The sequence below is a fragment of the Ipomoea triloba genome, chromosome 2 (genome assembly GCF_003576645.1).
Source record: "Ipomoea triloba cultivar NCNSP0323 chromosome 2, ASM357664v1".
NCBI classification, from domain to species: Eukaryota; Viridiplantae; Streptophyta; class Magnoliopsida; order Solanales; family Convolvulaceae; genus Ipomoea; species Ipomoea triloba.
The window spans coordinates 1,033,372-1,051,343 of NC_044917.1; the positions used below are offsets into that span (position 1 = coordinate 1,033,372).

The 17,972-nt window shown below is 37.2% G+C and overlaps 4 protein-coding genes across 8 annotated transcripts; 3 read left to right on the top strand and 1 right to left on the bottom strand.

Moving 5' to 3' along the window:
• Positions 1–147: 147 nt before the first annotated feature.
• Positions 148–4,307, bottom strand: LOC116011246. 3 transcript variants are annotated; one of them, XM_031250791.1, is made up of 9 exons: positions 4,039–4,307; positions 3,682–3,803; positions 3,110–3,284; positions 2,911–3,002; positions 1,885–2,694; positions 1,637–1,759; positions 751–1,038; positions 604–660; positions 148–475 (listed from the first exon to the last, which is right to left on the bottom strand). In XM_031250791.1, exons 3-9 carry the CDS (start codon positions 3,237–3,239, stop codon positions 302–304), a joined length of 1,674 nt encoding a protein of 557 aa, XP_031106651.1. In that variant the 5' UTR covers positions 3,240–3,284; positions 3,682–3,803; positions 4,039–4,307; the 3' UTR covers positions 148–301. The 3 variants fall into 3 exon arrangements, with proteins under 3 accessions (XP_031106651.1, XP_031106650.1, XP_031106652.1); XM_031250790.1 differs by having other exon boundaries at positions 3,682–3,833; positions 4,039–4,305; XM_031250792.1 differs by lacking the exons at positions 3,682–3,803; positions 4,039–4,307 and having other exon boundaries at positions 1,885–2,707; positions 3,110–3,247.
• Positions 4,308–6,323: 2,016 nt separating this feature from the next.
• On the top strand, positions 6,324–8,963 carry LOC116010589. 3 transcript variants are annotated; one of them, XM_031250069.1, is made up of 9 exons: positions 6,324–6,516; positions 6,865–6,948; positions 7,040–7,104; positions 7,271–7,366; positions 7,483–7,560; positions 7,762–7,824; positions 7,904–8,077; positions 8,356–8,451; positions 8,752–8,963. In XM_031250069.1, the coding sequence occupies exons 1-9, from the start codon at positions 6,330–6,332 to the stop codon at positions 8,833–8,835; spliced, it is 927 nt and encodes a 308-aa protein (XP_031105929.1). In that variant the 5' UTR covers positions 6,324–6,329; the 3' UTR covers positions 8,836–8,963. The 3 variants fall into 3 exon arrangements, with proteins under 3 accessions (XP_031105929.1, XP_031105930.1, XP_031105931.1); XM_031250070.1 differs by having other exon boundaries at positions 7,043–7,104; XM_031250071.1 differs by having other exon boundaries at positions 7,046–7,104.
• A 1,619-nt stretch (positions 8,964–10,582) lies between these two features.
• On the top strand, positions 10,583–12,452 carry LOC116010624 (ubiquitin-like protein ATG12). The gene is made up of 5 exons (XM_031250106.1): positions 10,583–10,727; positions 10,881–10,939; positions 11,672–11,740; positions 11,831–11,893; positions 12,109–12,452. The coding sequence occupies exons 1-5, from the start codon at positions 10,706–10,708 to the stop codon at positions 12,166–12,168; spliced, it is 273 nt and encodes a 90-aa protein (XP_031105966.1). The 5' UTR covers positions 10,583–10,705; the 3' UTR covers positions 12,169–12,452.
• Positions 12,453–13,229: 777 nt separating this feature from the next.
• Positions 13,230–16,484, top strand: LOC116007694 (AP2-like ethylene-responsive transcription factor ANT). The gene is made up of 8 exons (XM_031248446.1): positions 13,230–14,058; positions 14,150–14,232; positions 14,376–14,384; positions 14,717–14,805; positions 14,915–14,988; positions 15,102–15,152; positions 15,298–15,374; positions 15,812–16,484. The coding sequence occupies exons 1-8, from the start codon at positions 13,418–13,420 to the stop codon at positions 16,240–16,242; spliced, it is 1,455 nt and encodes a 484-aa protein (XP_031104306.1). The 5' UTR covers positions 13,230–13,417; the 3' UTR covers positions 16,243–16,484.
• The last annotated feature ends 1,488 nt before the right edge of the window (positions 16,485–17,972 follow it).

The window sequence follows — 17,972 nt, forward strand, 5'->3', positions numbered from 1 at the left end:
CGGCCGGTCAACGGGGGCTGATTAACCTGATTTTGATGTAACTCACTCTTTCTAAAACTTGACTGAACTAGTGGTTTTTTTTTTCCGGCGAGCCCTCTATGTTTTCCAATAATAATACTCCGTAATACGGAGTAATTGAGACTGAAAAAACAAAGGATAATTTCACCACTAATTGATCACCAGAATAAGTAATCTACAATTAACATGATAATAGAAGCTAGTATATACAAGAATATAGTACGACTAGCTTGTATGCCTATTAAGCTTATTCCTAGTTTGGATCAACGAAATATTCACAAAGCTATACGTATCCCACTCTCCCTTCATCTGCACTTCTACCTCCAGAACCAAGACCAGCAATCTTGCTTTGGTTGAGACTTGGCGAAATGTTCCCTTGCATTTCTGCAAGCTCTCGCACTTGTAATAGAATTGAGGTGGGGATCAGAATTGCTGCATGTTTCCTAGAATTTTGTATCTGCATCATCCATCACAAACAGGGTGTAAATAAAAGGTACACACAATATTAAATTCACAATGCAGAAACAAGTAATACAAATTCGGAAGGACTATCATTATCATTTATCATAATCACTGAGCTCTCACCCCTTTTTCAGCAGGCAACTGTACATTGCTAGCTTTCAGTAAGTTTCTCCACTTGTCCTGCAATGGAATTACATGTTTCAGTGTGACAATGAAAGCAAAGGCCCAATCAACTACACTTTTTCCTACTGATCACTAAAAGCAGCCTACCTTAAGGTCAACAGAAGTTCGATAGGGACAATTTGCAAAAGCAAGCCGTTTAATCTCAGACCATCTTCCAACCCCATACCTAGATACACCTTCAACTAATTTGACAACCTCGTTGAGAGTCCAAGGTCGATGATGTTTTCTCCTCATTCCACCCTTTGGTGTGGGCATGGCCATCATACTATCATCTGAATGATCCTCGTACAAATCCATATTTTCATGCTCCATATTACTCCCCACTTCTATTTTACTTTCAGGGAAGTGCTTACCTTCCTCAGTAGTAGCAATAAGCTATAAGATAAGATAAAGAAAGTTCACTGTTAATGGTGTTGCATCTTCATCACTTATAAAATAAAACAAATTCAAAATGAATGAGAAAAAAATCAACAATTAATACAAACTAATTATTGCATATCAGTAAATCAGAAATAACATGTAAACATTAAAGAAGCTAATTCTCCAAAATGAAATTCATAATCTATTTCAATATAGTTTATGCCATTAAATGCTTCATTAGTAATCTCTGAATATACAAAATTACATCAAAATGCAGAGAGATAATGCCATGCAAGGAATAGGCTGCCAGAATGCAACTAAAACAGACAGGTTATATTTAGCAAGCATTGACACGGGCATTTAATGCTTAGATTCTGATAAAAGAAGCAGAAGAGGAATGCTGCTTGTACTCCCTTTACTCCCATCTCATCACTTCATGTGGGACTAGAGCACAGGGAGTACAAAGAACTTATTCCACAGCAGAAATGTTCAATCATAGAAACCACCATGTCCCAGCTATTGCTAACTTCAAAGGACACTGAAAAAGAACCAGATATTCTATGAAATGTTGCATATTGAAGAGTGACAGTAGAAAAATGCAAAAACAACTTACTGGTTGTTGAATCCATCCAGGAGACAAACTTGTTTTCAAGACTTCATCTGTTTGATCAATGTGGGTGTCACCAACATTCTTCACCAGTTCGGCTGCCATGTCTGTGCCATTGGGCTGGAGATTCTAAAAATAAAAAATTAAAGCACATTAGAGAATAAATCTACATGGTCAATAACCTATCTTCATGAGATCACAAATAAAATTGACCCACACATGAAAAACACTTGAAAAGATTCTTGTTAGCTTACCAAAAGATTCATAAAATTTTCCCTTGGACGTCCCCTCCGAATCCGAGAAACACATGGAATTTGAACTCCAGAACCTCCAAGTGAATCTTGCCGCATAATAAGAGGTTTCCCATCTGGCCGGGCTTTCAGAATAGATATCACATGATTACTTGGATGTGTTGATTTGTAACCACAAATTTTCTCTGAAGACATTGACTTTCCACTAGATTCCCTGGATTCCACTTCTGAAAGTTCTTCAATATATCGTTTTGTAGGTTTACGAACCCTTTTAGCTGCTGTTTGTTCCATGTTATGGCCCTCACTAACAATACAACCTTCCAATGTTGAGTTGGGTATATTCCCTTCAGTAATATTAGCTGGACTCTCTACTTTGTCATCATGGCCAGATGAACTTCCTGAGTTAATATTTGGCAATGCAACTATGGGATCTTTTGAAATTGAACCATTCACACTTGCATTGTTTTCTTTAACTTTCTTCACCACTCTGCTGTCCTTAATAACAAAACTAGTACAAGAAAAATCACATGAATTTGACAACCCCATGGAAATCCTCCTCTTAAGCCATTGCTTGTCCTTAACTGAAGTTTCTCTTCCAAAGGTTGCTTTAAAAGTTTCATGAAGTTCTTTTACTGTTAAATTCTCCAAACATATTTCCCCCTTCAACATAGAAAAATCAGGCTTCCAGCTAGCCCCAGGTTTGGAAGCCAATAAATTATTCTCACTAAATGCACCTGAGGGGGCTGAACATCCCTCAGCACTCCCAGATTTGTCAACAGCGCTATATTCTGAAGTCAATGGAGGGACAATTGCCTGCAATGCAATTCTAAATTGGAATCTCTATTACAGGAAAGAAGAAACTTAAATAGTCACCACAGAACTGGTGTTACAATATTGAAATCACACTTTTCTAGATAGAAAACTAGTTGTCATAAACTCATAATGCATTCTCATTGAGAACAAACACAGATAAATAAATAAATAAATCATAGTAGAAAATAAACATTCAAAAAATACCAAGCCATATACCTTTCCTTGAGTATTGTCTGAATCAGGCAACAACTTGTGCGGTACATTGAAGGTTACCACATCAGCTTCATGTATTTCAGAAAATGGTTGTCCTGGGCCCCAAGACAAAGGTTTTCAAATCAGAGACAAGCATTTAGACTACAATAAGATTGAACAAGCCAAACAAACTGAAAAATCGAAGGCACTTTGAGTCTTTGACCTTGTGGGTTTTCAAACTGAGTTTTTCCCAAATGATATGCTTCAATTTTGTTGCACTCTACAGTTTGCTCAGCATCTATGACCTGACCGACTTCACATTTGTCATCTTCAAGCAAGTCTTCAACTGCCATCACTTCATCATCAGTTGCAGGCACTAGTCGGCCATCCCCGTCAACCTACAGATTTCATAAAGCATAACTATGCTTCAATAAACCCTCAAGGCCACCATCAAACTACTCCCTCACTTCAGGTTGGATGCAATGCATGGCATGATTATCACAATTTACTGTAAAGGTATATACTAAAAGTGGAGTAGCTCAGTATAATTTTTATCCTTTCCAAAGTTTCAAATTCAAACAAGGAAATAGTGTCTTGTCCTTGACCAAACAATCACTTTACACAGTTATGCCTCAAAAACTCTAGACTCAGGAACATATGTAATCTAGTCAGAAACTATGCATCATTCTCCTTACATAGCTACACTTACTGATCGAGCAACAAAGAAAAATAGCTATGTTTAACATTTAGCATCATAAAATGAGATTAATGAATCACTTTGAGCTGAATGCATACCCGCACGAGCTTGTAGACAATTGGATCAGCAGTTTCCTCCGGCAAACAACTCGAGACACTGTTACTTGCCGCAGCCACACTCTCCTCAACTTTAGCTTCACCATCTGTCTCCACTCCAATAACTGATTCCATCGGAAATCCAGCATATACAACTGAAATGCAATAAATTAAACAAAAAAAAAACGAAAATAAAGAGAAACGTAATAAAAATCCGAAGCTCCAATTCGCACATGCAACACAAATTTCAATCACCGCATGCAACACAAATTCCAATTAGCGCACAACTACTTAAATAATCTTCGAAATAAAGCAAAATTAACAATGAAAAACATTAAAATTATATGAAATTAAACTGACCTCTGAGGCCTGAGCTGCAATCACAATTCAGAAATGAACATTGCCTGCGGCGCCTATCCCAGGGGGGTGTAAGGTATCTTGAAAACTGCGCTTCGAAGAATTGATTCACGGAAACAATAGATGAATTATTTTCTATGTTTTTGTTTTAATTTTTAGATTTAATAACTAAGAAATTGAGAGGGAAATTTTTTATCCGACGGATTTTCCTTGCGTTAGCGTTTTCAAAAGAGGAATTTGCTTTTCCACTACGCTGGGCCTACCCTCACTGTTCCGGAATCGAAAGCTGTTATGAATTTGGACGCGAGATAGCGCGTAGAATCCGTCGCGGTGACCTAGCTAAGTAGTTAGCCACGGCAGCGTGACAGCAGGCTACGTAGCTCACTAGTTGCTCACAGATTTATAAGAATTGACAGAATTACCCATTTAGTATTAGAGGCTTAATTCCAAAAATGTATTAATAATAATTGAACACCCCTAATCAATCTAAACGTGCACTTTGAATAAAGTCCAGCTTGCGATCTTAATTAATTAACTTGACCAATACGAAGTAATTACCAAACCAACAACTGATCAATTTAGTTAAGATTTACAAAACCTTTTTCATTAATTTTTGTCTCGCAAGATTTAGTTCAATGGTTCACCCGGAAAAGGGAGCGATGGAAACTAAGAATCATAATGGCATAAATACTTAAGACTTATGATTAGTTTTGCACAAATTGAATATCTAATGTATTAAAAGAATTTACTTTCCAATACAACTACAAATTTATAGATAGTTATAAGCAAGTACAAATTAACACCTCAACCTTGGCAATTCCTTAAATTTCCAATATAAAAATCTTTAGAACTCAAAATTTTACTTGATATGCTAACTGAATTTGCATATATGTATATTACTCTGTATATTTATTCACAATTTGTTGACCCATCATCTTATATGTACAATTAACCTAAAAGTGAGAAAAATGAAGCCTATTCTGCTGGTAATCTCTGATAGAACACAGCTCCCACTTCTGCTTCTGGTGAAATTGAAGATGAAACCTTCATCTCTGTTCTTGCAGTGATCCTTTTGGTTCATTTCAGTTGGAGCATTGCTTCAGACTGTTGCAGGGACACAGGCAGGCCACTAACCAATTCTCTTTGTTGTTTGAGTGACAAGGGAAATCTTCAACCACTAAACAATTCTTCTAAAAGTGAATGTAGGAAAAATATGTAAACCCCAATGAAACAGAAAGAATTCAAGGGGCCAACCAATCTCCAACAATTTGATATCAGCATTGAGTCAAAACCTAATCATCCCAATTATCAGAATGACTTATCATTCTAGTACAACCAATGCTAGCTTCACATACATGTTTAATGGCCAAACGATTTAGTAAAAAGGAATAACAGACTCAAATAAGTAGACAATAGAACACAGTTTCAAATTCAAGCGCATACATCAATCAATGAATGTAGGAAACCTATGTAAACCCCGAAGAAATCGAAACAATTCAAGGGGCCAACCGATCTCCACAAATATGATATTAGCATTGAGTCAAAACCTTATCATCCCACCTGTCGGAATGCGGCATTCTAGTACAACCAATGCTTCATAAACATGTTTAGTGAACTAAAATTGAGCAAATAGTAGAACGCAATCTCAAGTTTGAATCGCAGTACATTCAGAATGTAGGAAACCTATGAAAACCCCGAAGAAATGGAAACAATTCAAGGGGCCAACCGATCTCCACTGCTTAATATCAGCACTGGTACGAAAGCTCTTAGTCCCAGTGGTGGGGAAGAGCAATATAAATGCCAATGCTATATCTTCGAAGAATTCCAGAAAAATCATCAAATTTAGCAGATTAATGTAAACATTTATCAACAAAGTACTCATCAGACTCCATCATCTACACTAGTACAACACCAAATCTTCATTCTGCTGATTTTGAAGCTCAACATATAAATATAGTATAAACACACAGAGATCCATCTCTCTAAGCTACCAAACTTGCCAATTTGTGCTCATCTTAGGAGCAATCTAAACGAGAGTGGAAGAAATGGGAGCAGGCTGTGTATGCAAGAGGCCACTGAGAGATTCTTATAGGTGAACGAGGGTTGAATGGGCCGCTAGGGTTTCGACCCGTGACCCGTCTGTCTAATGCAATTATGCGAAAAGTAGTATGGAGCAATATCCAAAAATCTAGGGGTTTAAAATGATATTTCTTAAACCTGAGGGGTCGGTGATTGCTGACCAAATACCGCTCCGAAATTTTAATGACTGAGCGAAAGGATAACAGCTTAAAGCTATGGCGGGCTCAGCTTCATCATCTCTCTCCCTACTGTGTCATCTGCATTGCTCCATGTACAGGAACTGTAACAAGAATCCCTCTTTTTTGCTCTCAGGTGGAGAAGCTCGGAAGCTTTCTTCTCTCACTTGCTTTGCTTCCAAGAAGAAACTGGGTTTCATGGACCAAATTCTTGACTATATTGAAGGTACTATATATTACTTTGTTGTTCCTTTTATGCTTTTTCCATTCCTGCATTAATGTTCTCAACTAGGATTGCATTCTCAAGCAAGAAGCAATGATGAAATAAAGTTAATTGACTGCTAAAAGCAACAAATAAATAAATAACCCAAAAAGATTTTGGTTTAGTTCAACAGCCTCATTTCTAGTCTTTCTTCCATTGGGGATGAGGGGCAGAGATTTTTAGCTCCCCGGAGGATTCAATGGCGTTTGAATTGGATAAAGTTTGAAGCTTGGCGATGCTGATGTTTGATCTCATAGTTTTCCGACTTTGCTTTAGATTGACAATTTGAAATTCTGTCTTTGTTAATTTTAGGGGGTCCAAAGTTAAGGAAATGGTATGGGGCACCTGACCCCTTCACCAAAGATGAATCTTTGCGGGTGGAAGATGAGGCTTCAGGTAGCTTTAATGAATTAATGGATGATTTTGTACATGTTTATATACTCCGCCCCTTCTATGATGTTATAATGAAGCCTATCGGTTGATCAAGAAGCAGACGAAGATCAAGTTCGGGATGCAGTTTTAGTAACTGACGGGGATAATGAGATTGGTCAGGTTTGTACATGGAGTGGTCGTGGTTATTTCCCGAAATGCAATAACGAACTAAATCTTTCTTACACTAAATCCCGCTTAAATGATGCTACTGATGTAGCTGTTATGTGAGAGAATCAGTATTTTGAACTTTGAAGCATGACTTTGACTTGTTGTATAATTTCTACAGATGATTATATTGTCATTGATAATCAAAAGAACTAGCGTAAAAGTGCTAGTGAAGGATAAGAAGGCTGCTATGGAGGCCTTTGGCACTTATGTTGAGGTTAGGCATCGATGGATCTTTTGATGATTGTGCACAATTTGTAAGAATGTTGTACATTGCATTGCAGTCTGTCTTATTACTATGGCAACTATAAATTTTGTGGAGTTTCTATGAAGCCAATAGCCGGAGATGTCAAGAATAAGTCATTTTTAAAGAAAGCACTCAAAGGTGTTCGTGCGGTCATATGCCCAAATGTATGGTTCTCTATTATCATTTCTTTTGAAGTTTCCCATTTATCATTTTTTTAATCTGGATTTACTCTTTGTATCGTCTTCTAATAAGGATCGTTCTCCCTACTCTGCAAGTGACCCTGAACATCTATTACTATATCAGTCAAGTTATCACTATATCAGTCAGAGTCACATAAAGATCTTGTGTCTATGCATTTTTTGTAGGAAGGTTTTGTATCTAACATTGATAGTTGGAAGGGTTTGCAACACGTGATCCTATTATCCCAGGTAGCCAGTGCCCTTCATGCATATGCAGGCACTTCCGGTTATGATTTATGTTTGATATTGTGTTTTGATAAGGTTGCAGCTATCTGTTTATAGAGGTTCTAGTGGTATCCAAGCAATGCTGAGTGGCAATGCAAGAAAACTGGCAGAGCAAGATGAAACGGTGGTTTTGGCCTCGGGAATCCCTTACACCATAATTAGAACTGGCTCATTGACAAACACTCCGGGTGGGCAGCAAGGTTTCAGCTTTGAAGAGGTAGTTAGTGCCAACATGGCTGTTATCGGCTTCATCGTGTGAAAAGCCATATCTTTCCTTTCAAAATTATATTCTGAGTTTAAAGCTTCAGTATGATGAGCAGTGTACCAAATCTAAAGTTGGTAAAGAAACACAACTAAATTGTCAAAAACCAGTGCTTAATATATCAATTGGTGTTCTGAGCAATTTGGTATGTTGATCTGCAGAATTTAGGGAGTTTACACACTGAACTCATTTTTCGTAATGGTTTTTAATTGCCTCCACTATCTTCATCTCAGGGTAGCGCTGGACGAGGGAGTCTTAGCAAGGAAGATGCCGCCTTCATATGTGTAGAGGCTCTGAACACAGTGCCACAAACTGGACTTATATTTGAGGTTTGCTACTTCACCGCATTTTGAGATCACTTGATATAAGTCCTGAAATAACCGTCTTATTCTCTGAACAATTGGAACCCGGAAATGACCTTTTCCTTTCATGGTTTTATACGAAGGAAGATTTAGAAAATAATTGTGACTAGTAACCTAGAAAATGCATATAATTGTCCTCCTGGAGTCATCTAAAATGTTAATAAACTGCCATGCTGTCAATGTCAATATTGGTTTGTTCCTTAAAGTTTTCTGTGTGTTGAGGTCATGGAGTTACTGAAGTGTGATGTTATCATTGTTATGCAACAGGTGGTTAATGACAAAGAGAAGGTTTTGGATTGGAAGAAGTGTTTTGCAGACCTAATGGAGAAATCAGGGAACCAGCCTGTATGAGTGGACAAAGAATTGATGTGTCCTAGTATATTTTTGTATCATATTACAAATGCAATCACTGAACTTCATAATGAATGTTATTGTCTCCTCCATCTAATAATAATACCAACATACCTTATTAAATTATATACCTTTTGATTTACGAAAAAATCGACGGTCGCTATCCAAATGTATACTTTGATATTTAGGGGAAGCTTGTCTTATAACTCCCATAAGACTAATAGGCAGTTCTATATGGAGTGCGTGACCAAATGACCTAATTATATATTTGATTAAATAGCTCATTAAGGGCATTATTACAATTGGAAGACTCTAAAGCGGTTAGTTTCTAAGTAATGTATGTGATTAACATTATGTGTGTGTGCGTGTGTTATTTGTTCAATATACAAAGCCGCTAATGTAATGACTAGACAATCATCTAGTACTCAACTCAATATATTAGTATTAGTTTTATAATTGTTCGAGTTTGGACAAATGTGATCCACATTTAGAATGAAAAAGAAAACAATCACTAAAACACTAGACACATATGGCTAGACGACATCTATAGTATTTGTTACTAGTAAACACTCAAAACCTTTCAAGAGGTCGTCAAAAACTTTTATACCAAAATTTTGAGTATTCTAACAAAAAACAAGACTTTTATACCAAACTTTTGAGTATTCTACTGTATAGTTTGTGTTTGTGATTTTTTTTTTGTTTATTGTTATTTTTAGTATTGTTTTTAAATATATAAATTTTGCATGGATATAACTTTGTCTCTTCAGCCTCCTCATAGCAAACCCTAGAGAAGTTCTCTCTTCTTTTGTTTTCTTCACGGTCGTTGCCTCCGTGAAGTAAGCAGATCGGAGGCGGCGTCCAATCGTCTTCCCCTGCTGTTATCTCCACCTCATGCAGCGTCCATCTTCATTGTCTTTTCAGCATTCACTGTTTTCTCCTCCATCTCCACCGCTACCGGTCGTTACTATTTTTATTTTCGAACTGTTTTTCCCTTTGCTTTGTTTTATTGGTTTAAATTTGTTTGCAGTTTTTGTGTTTTTCCTCTCGTTGTTTTGACGAGTTTCTTCCTCTCGTTTACTTGGCGAGTTCTTTTTTCATAATGCTTGAAACGATAAAACTAGTCATAGCGTACGTGAATCTCATCCTGGATGACAAACATGACAATGAGAAAGAGACTCCTATGAACTATGATATGCAGTTCAGCCCAATGGAGATATTGTCAATGGATAGAAGAATGGCGATTGAGATATTGTCAATGGATAGAATAATGGAAATAGATACTCAGATGGTGTGCAAGACCATTCAACCAGTGTCAGTCTTGGGTACGTTTGACCAAATCACTAAAGAAGCTTTTAAGTTCGTTCAAAGAATTCAGTTTAAATTTGTAAAACAGTCTGCGAATCAAGTTTTCTATGCTAGGGGAGTTGTTTCTATGTTTGACTGTAAGGAATGTTTGACCATTCCATCGATCTTTATTGTAAACGTTTCCGCCTATGATTAATGAATTAGCTTCTTTATTCTAAAAAAATAATAATAATAACTTTTGTATACTAATACTGAACTTAATATTATGAAAAATTAAATTATTTTTAATTTCATTATGTCTGGAATCACGGAACGGATTGAGTAATAATAAAAATAAAAAATAATAAATATATTTTAATAAAGCACACAAATACACAATACAGTAAAATACGGAGTATAAGAAATACCGTATAAAAGGTATAAAAGGGATAACTACGCCGGGTTCAATCAACAGAATCGGATCCGATTAAACACTCCCGGAGCCTTGCACGAAGAAGGAAGCTTATAGAGTGTGCAACAAGGCTCGTAGTGCTCTGGATTTTTTGTTTGCGAGCGGGATAAATCCATGGCTGCGGAATCTCGTAAAGGTTAGTAAAGATGTTTAACCTTGATCCTCAGTAGTTCTGTTGATTAATTTTTGCTTAATTGTGTGATATTATCTTAAAATCTATGCGTTGATTAATGATACCTGCCGCAATGCTGATAGCGAGTCTCGATTTCGTAATGTTTTGTTTTGGTAGTGATTGTTCATCTGAGAGCTACTGGTGATGCTCCTATCCTCAAGCAGTCTAAATTCAAGGTTTGTGCTCTTGTCCTTGATTTGATCAGAAAGGTTCAGAGTGGTTGTTTCGATATCTCCAAATCCCTAGACGAACTTTAGTGCACATAGATGTGTTAACAGAGTTTTTTTTTTTTTTTTTTTTTTTTTTTTTTAATAATTAAGAAAAATAAAACGGTGAAGACGCTTGGATTCATTTGTTGTTTTCTTCCGGAACACCAGAAGATCAATTACATTTGGGGATAAAGTGTTATACTCTTATCATTTGTGTAACCTCTTGATACTTTTGAATTGAGACAATTTAAATTGTTGCTACCGAGCTGTGGTAGGGGATCTGGATTCTGGAGCATGTGAATTGGAAGACAATACTTATGAACCTTGTGCTTCTAAGTCATATTTTAGTGGCCAACAGAGATGTTTTTGATATTTATTTCATGTGAAAGTTAAAATTTTGACTGCTGTCATGTTTGAGCTAATCCTCACAGTTCTTTCTTTGTGCATTTATTAGCATGTCTAGTTTCTTTAAAAGAGAAAGGAAAAAAAGATTAAAAAAAGTGAGAGTAGAAGAGAATAGGAATATTCATTAAGTGATTTGGAAAAGACATCAAATCTCTTTCTTGCTTTTTTATTTTTATTTTTATTTTTATTTTTTTATTTTAGGTTCTGCAGATAATGCTCAGATCAAACTATCTCATGGTATTAGATATCAATGATGCTATTTTTGTTTAATGTCTGGATTTCTTTTATGCCCAGATTGGTGGAACCGACAAGTTCGCTAAAGTAATTGATTTTCTGTGCCGGCAACTGCACAGGGAGACGCTGGTACTTTCTTTTATTGTTACCACTATTAAATATTGAAAACTGTTTTGATAAATATAAATCAAGTAATTGCATAATATTTTGTCTCTCCAGTTTGTGTATGTCAACAGTGCCTTCTCACCAAATCCGGATGAGTTGATAAACGACCTATATAATGTAAGTTTAGTTGGCTATTGGTTTTGCTTTTCAAACTCCTTGGCTTGATGTCTGCAAGACCCCATCTGCCCCCCTTTCTGCAGGAAAGTTGCTAATGTTAGATAGAAGAAACGAACAAGTTTTACCCCTGGCTACATTATGATGTGCATTTACTTGTATGTGAGCTCATCATTCAGCATATATTGTGTAATTTAACTCTGTCTCATACATTGCAGAACTTTGGTTTTGATGGGAAGCTGGTGGTGAACTATGCATGCTCCATGGCATGGGGCTAAGTATGGCCAGTGGTTTGGCGCTCTGGATCTGATATACAAGTAGATTAACGCCTTTGTACAATCCCTCAACCCCATTTTATTTGTGAATGTGTATGACAAGTATATCGGTTCTCATTCAAACTCTCTGCATAGTTTAGTCAATTCCTCTCATCTTACATTACATAACTGCACATACTAATGGAATGACGAAAACTGTTGACCATTGACAGTGTCATAGATACATAGCTCTGTATTTGTGTTTGGAATTCCATAATTTGAAAGGTTTGCAAGTTCCCTCCTCTTTTTCCCCTAATTTTGCCATTGAACTTCAACTTTTGTATAAACCACCAATGTGAAGATGGAGAATTCACCAGCTAGCTTTTCCAAGTTAGTTTGATAATCCGACTTGTTCATTCCACTGTAGTTTTTAACAGCAAATTTGTTGGTTTGTGAAGTTGCCCGTAAATTTTACAGAAGTTGGGTACAGAGTTCACCGCGCATAATTAAAATGCTGGTGGTGTACAGTCGTACAGATAAACTCAAATGACTCTATCTATTGTCAATATCATAATAATATATTTAATAATATATTGGTCTTATTTGATAAAATAGTTATCTTCTCAATTAATTTTGACTGATTTATCACTATTAATTGTTTAATTTAATTAAAAAAATTAACATAAATGTTTGATTAATTAATTTTTATAATTTTAAAATGTTAAAATTAAAAAATTGTTTAAAGCAATTTTTTCAATGGTATTTGCAAATGGGTGAGAGATTGTGGGGGATGAAGATTTGAACGGCTGAGATGGTGCAGTGGCGAATTGTAGCGGGCGCGGTATCTGTGTGAGACTAGGGGATTGTTCATGGGGGTGAAAGGCCACCCCCACAGTCTGCCAATGCCATAACTACGAAATGAAAGAGGCAGTAACGAAAACCGAGGCCCTTCTGGCTTCTTCACCATATTATTATTATTATTATTATTATTATTATTATTATTATTATTATTATTATATTATTCACAACAGAGAACAGAACAGAAAACAGGGTGCTGCTACCGCCTCCTGCAACCCCAGTCCTGAAACCAAACTCTCCTCCCAACTAAACGATAAAATCCTTAGATTCTGCAGCATACCATTTACTCCTCTCTCTCTCTCTCTCTCTCTCTCTTAAGTCTTTTTGTTTGTTCTTTGCCTCTCCCCAGCTTTGAACTTTGAGCTCAATACGTAGCACCCGTGGGATTCTCTTTTAAACAACAAAATAATTTAAAATGAGTAGTTGGTTGGGATTCTCTCTCGTTCAAGATGATGGTAACCAAGATTTTCCAGGAAATGAAGAAAAAGAAGAAGAAGAAACAACCGCTACAAACAACGTTGGACAACAAGGAGAAGGAGAAGGTGGGTGTTTAGCTAATCTCATGTCTTTGCCTTCTCATGGCTTTTTCGACCAAGCTGCCTCTTTGTACGACAAAAACATGGTGGAAAGTCCTAAGCTGGAAGATTTTCTTGGCACCTGTTACACTACTACAACCTCTCAATCTCCTGAAATCAACGTTAACGTTCCTCCAAACTTCACCACCGGAGAACACCTGAGCTCATTCCCACCCACCACGGCCGCGCCGCCGCTTCCTTTCAACCCCGCCGCCATGTACCCTTTCCTGTTCGATAACTCCCCCTCGCCTACTGCAACTTCTTCTTCTTCTACTTCCATTTCCGGGCTGAAATCTTGGCTCAGACAAACGCCGCCGTTTCAACCTCTTTCCCTCGCCGTCACCTCTCACCCGGAAGAGCCTATCCCTTCGCCGCCTTTGGCGGCGGTTTCCGATGCCAGGAAGAGACCACCACCCGCCGCCCCGCGAAAATCCGTTGACACTTTCGGCCAAAGAACTTCCCAGTACCGTGGTGTTACCAGGTTCATTAATCATTCCCAAATTTTCGTCCAAGTTCTCACTTTTTTCCAATTTTCTTGATTTTTGCTGACGTTTTTTGTTTGTTCCATTCAGACACAGGTGGACTGGGAGATACGAAGCTCATCTGTGGGACAACAGTTGCAGAAAGGAAGGACAAACCAGAAAAGGAAGACAAGGCGGGTCACAAACATTCATCATCATCTTTCCTCTTCAGTTTCTGTTCAAATTAAACATTACTAATCTCACTGTTTTTCAATCTTCATTTTCATGTAAATTTACCAACCTTGTGATTTCGCCATCCAATATTCCCACGAACCAGTCTATCTAGGTAAGCAAAGAGCTCTAAATTTAGACACTGAGGAGGCTTATATAGCAAAAAAGGAAACTTTACGGTGCAATCTCAGCCAAGTTGGTTGATTGGGTAACCCAATGGGAGCGGGGGCAATTTAGTCTTTTTGGTTGGGTTCAATTGCCCATTGGGGTCAGAAGGCGAGATTACTACGTGTACATCCTCGGGGGTAGTGACTTTTGGTTTTCCTTGTCATCCAAAAAAGAAACAAGAAAAAAAAAAAAAAGTGGAAACTTTGTTGTTGTCTTGAGAACACATAGGGAACTTTGTTACATAGTATGCTGTTTTGATAAGAATAATGATAATCCCAGGAGGTTATGACACGGAGGAAAAAGCAGCAAAAGCTTATGATCTAGCTGCTCTCAAGTACTGGGGTCCAACTACTCATATCAACTTTCCTGTAAGTTCCTTTATAAGCCCCCCATCATATTTATAATTTATAAATTACAATTTACCCCTGTTAATGGTTAATTATCTGATTAGTTTAAATATTCTTGATTAAATCTTAGCTAAGCATGTATGAGAAAGAGCTGGATGAGATGAAAAACATGTCTAGGCAAGAGTATGTTGCTCACTTAAGAAGGTGAATATTAGTTCAATTTCCTTTTTTTTTTTTTTACATGAAAAAGCACCAAACATGGTTAGGAGGAAATGTCAGCTTATGATGTTTTGGATTGCTGTTTTTGTGTTAAACAGGAAAAGCAGTGGGTTCTCGAGGGGAGCCTCTGTGTACAGGGGAGTGACAAGGTTTGCCCATCCCGCTTTCATGATTGAATTCAATTGTATTATCGTCTGCTTTAGCAATTATGGCCCTCAATAATTACATACCAGGACATTACAGTCGCGTTTGAGGCTCTTTCTTTTTTTCTTTTTGGAAAACCGGCTTTTACAGGCATCATCAACACGGGAGGTGGCAAGCTCGAATAGGGAGAGTTGCTGGGAACAAGGACTTGTACCTCGGCACCTTTAGTAAGCTAGCTAGCTTTCTGTCCTTGAGTCGTCTTTCATTTTACTGTCTAGAACCCTTATTCGGTCATTTTTCAGATATTGTCCTTTGGATATGTCTGTTGTTTACTCCATTTACAGCATCGACTTTATAATCCTACCTACCATGTTGCATTCGATGAATTCGTTATTGACCACTCATCAGCCATGCCTCATTTAAGATATATGCTGACATACACATATGGTTTTTCATGTCAGTCCTGCAATGTTTTCAGACATTACAACCTAATTAAATATGTTCAGGCAGGCTGTTGACTTAGTATTCACAAAGTTACAAGTTTAGCGTTTCTGTCAAATGCATTGCAGTGTTTTACGTGATTAATTTGGACATGGGTTCATTAAACTTGTCGATATCATAGTTTTTGCTCGTAACATTGCCATGTTTCTTGGAACCATGTTAGGCACACAAGAAGAGGCTGCAGAGGCATACGACATTGCAGCCATAAAGTTCAGAGGAACGAGTGCAGTGACCAATTTCGATATTACTAGGTACGATGTTAAGCGCATTTGCTCGAGCACAACCCTCATTGCTGGAGACCTTGCTAAGCGATCCTCGAGTCATGGCAATCCCCTCGACGAGTTTAGCTCTGGTGCATCCCCTTCTGCCTCTTCTCAAGCTGTTGCCAATGGGGATCACGAGACAGATATGGCGTGGAATGCCAGCATAGATGGGGGTGATCAGCATGACAAAGATGACAGGACGGGAGGCGAAAGCTCAGCTTCTCGGGGTTACTACGAGTTGCAAGGTCCCGAGTACGAGGATGGAAACTGTGAAGGTGAAAATCCTAGTATTGTTCACCCAGCTCCCATGTTTACATTGTTGAATGAGTGAAAGATTGAAGAAGAAACTTAGTTCAGTGACAGATGTATAGTTGTAGGTTTCTGTGGTAAACTTAAGAAGAAGAAGAAACCATTTCCTAATGTTAAAGAAGGGAAAGTGAAAGAGAAGGTAGAGAAGCTAGAGATCAAGAATGGGTTAAATTATGATAGAATCTTACAACCAAGTATTCTAAAGAATGCATGCCTCATTTTTAAATGATGCTTGATTTATGGAAAAGTTTGCAGTTACTATTATCTTGAATGTGCATTCTATGTAAAATCTGTTGTTATAATCTAGTTAGCAAACAACTGTAAAGAAGTAAACTGCTAAGCAACTTCTACAGAGAGTTAAATTTAGAATCTTGTGGTTATCAAATTAACTGTTCGATCAACTTAATTAGAGTAAACATTCAATTTAAAATCGAACTAAAGGTCACCCCTACGTATGACCTAGTAGACCCCAAAATTGACTTGTTACCCTATTGTTATAGGTTAGGTCCGAGCCTGGGTTGAAATGTGGGCCAAACTACAGTTGTTAGGCCTCTTATGTGGCCTAGTCATTGTCTTTAAATATAAGCTAACCCAGATAACGAGTGGTCCATATGTTATAGTCCAAGCCAAGCAACATAAACGGGCCAAAAGCCTATTCCAAACCCCACAGGTAAATTTTCAATTCTTATACCATGGCCCATGATTTATATTTCATTGTACTTCCAATTAACACATCTTATACCTACAATTAATAAATTTTAACACATAATATGATAATTACAGGTACATAAACTTCAACTGCAGATATAGAACGTGTAAATTACAGATACAGAATTTAAATGTTATATTAAGATCTCCTAGTTAAAGAATACCAAACACTTGTGTGAAAAGCATAATTAATTTAAAAGGATACATTGTACAGAGATCTTGGATTCCCTTGTGGGGAATAATGTAGTGTTTGACTTTATCCAGGGAGTTTGATAAAATACAGAGATCTACTGAAGTCTGCAGATGTATACAGTAGTAGTGTCTGTATGAGTACAACATCTGTAGCATGGGGTATCTCTGATCCACGAGGAACAACTTTGCACGTCTTAGATTTTATTTCCTTTAATTATTCACATTCTCCAATCTCCAATCTCCAATCTGGCCTGCAAATCTCAATTTCAAATCATTCATGCATGTCGGTATACTATCAATTATTTTTAGAAAAAAATAACATTCATTTCTTGAGGAAAAACATCTTCTTATTGCCTTAATGGGTAACCACATATCCTGCAACTCAACTATAAAAAGTTGTGACGTAATGAATTCAATTATTCACAATATTCTCTTAGTTGAATACGTGATTAAATTCGTATTGAAATTAGTGTGATTGAAATGATGATAAATTGTGCTAATTATTCATTCTAATAACCTTTTGACCGCTCTTTTAAACGCACATTAATAAATATTTACCATGAACAATATATAATTTGTAAAACAACTCCAAATCTCCAATTACTTCAAGTGTAAATTTAATAAATAAAAAAAAAAAAAAAGAGAAGAAAAAAGAAAAAGGAAAAATAATTTGGTGGAATTCACCGTTGATTGATTTTGATTGTCCGGATTGGACCAACCGTTGAATCCCCCGCCGTTGCCTTACATTGTTTTTGTCACTCTTTTGACGACTTCGCCTTTTCTCTTCTCTTTCTCTTCTCTCTTCTCTCTCTCTCTCTCTCTCTCTCCCCCCCCCCCCCCCCCCCCCCCCCC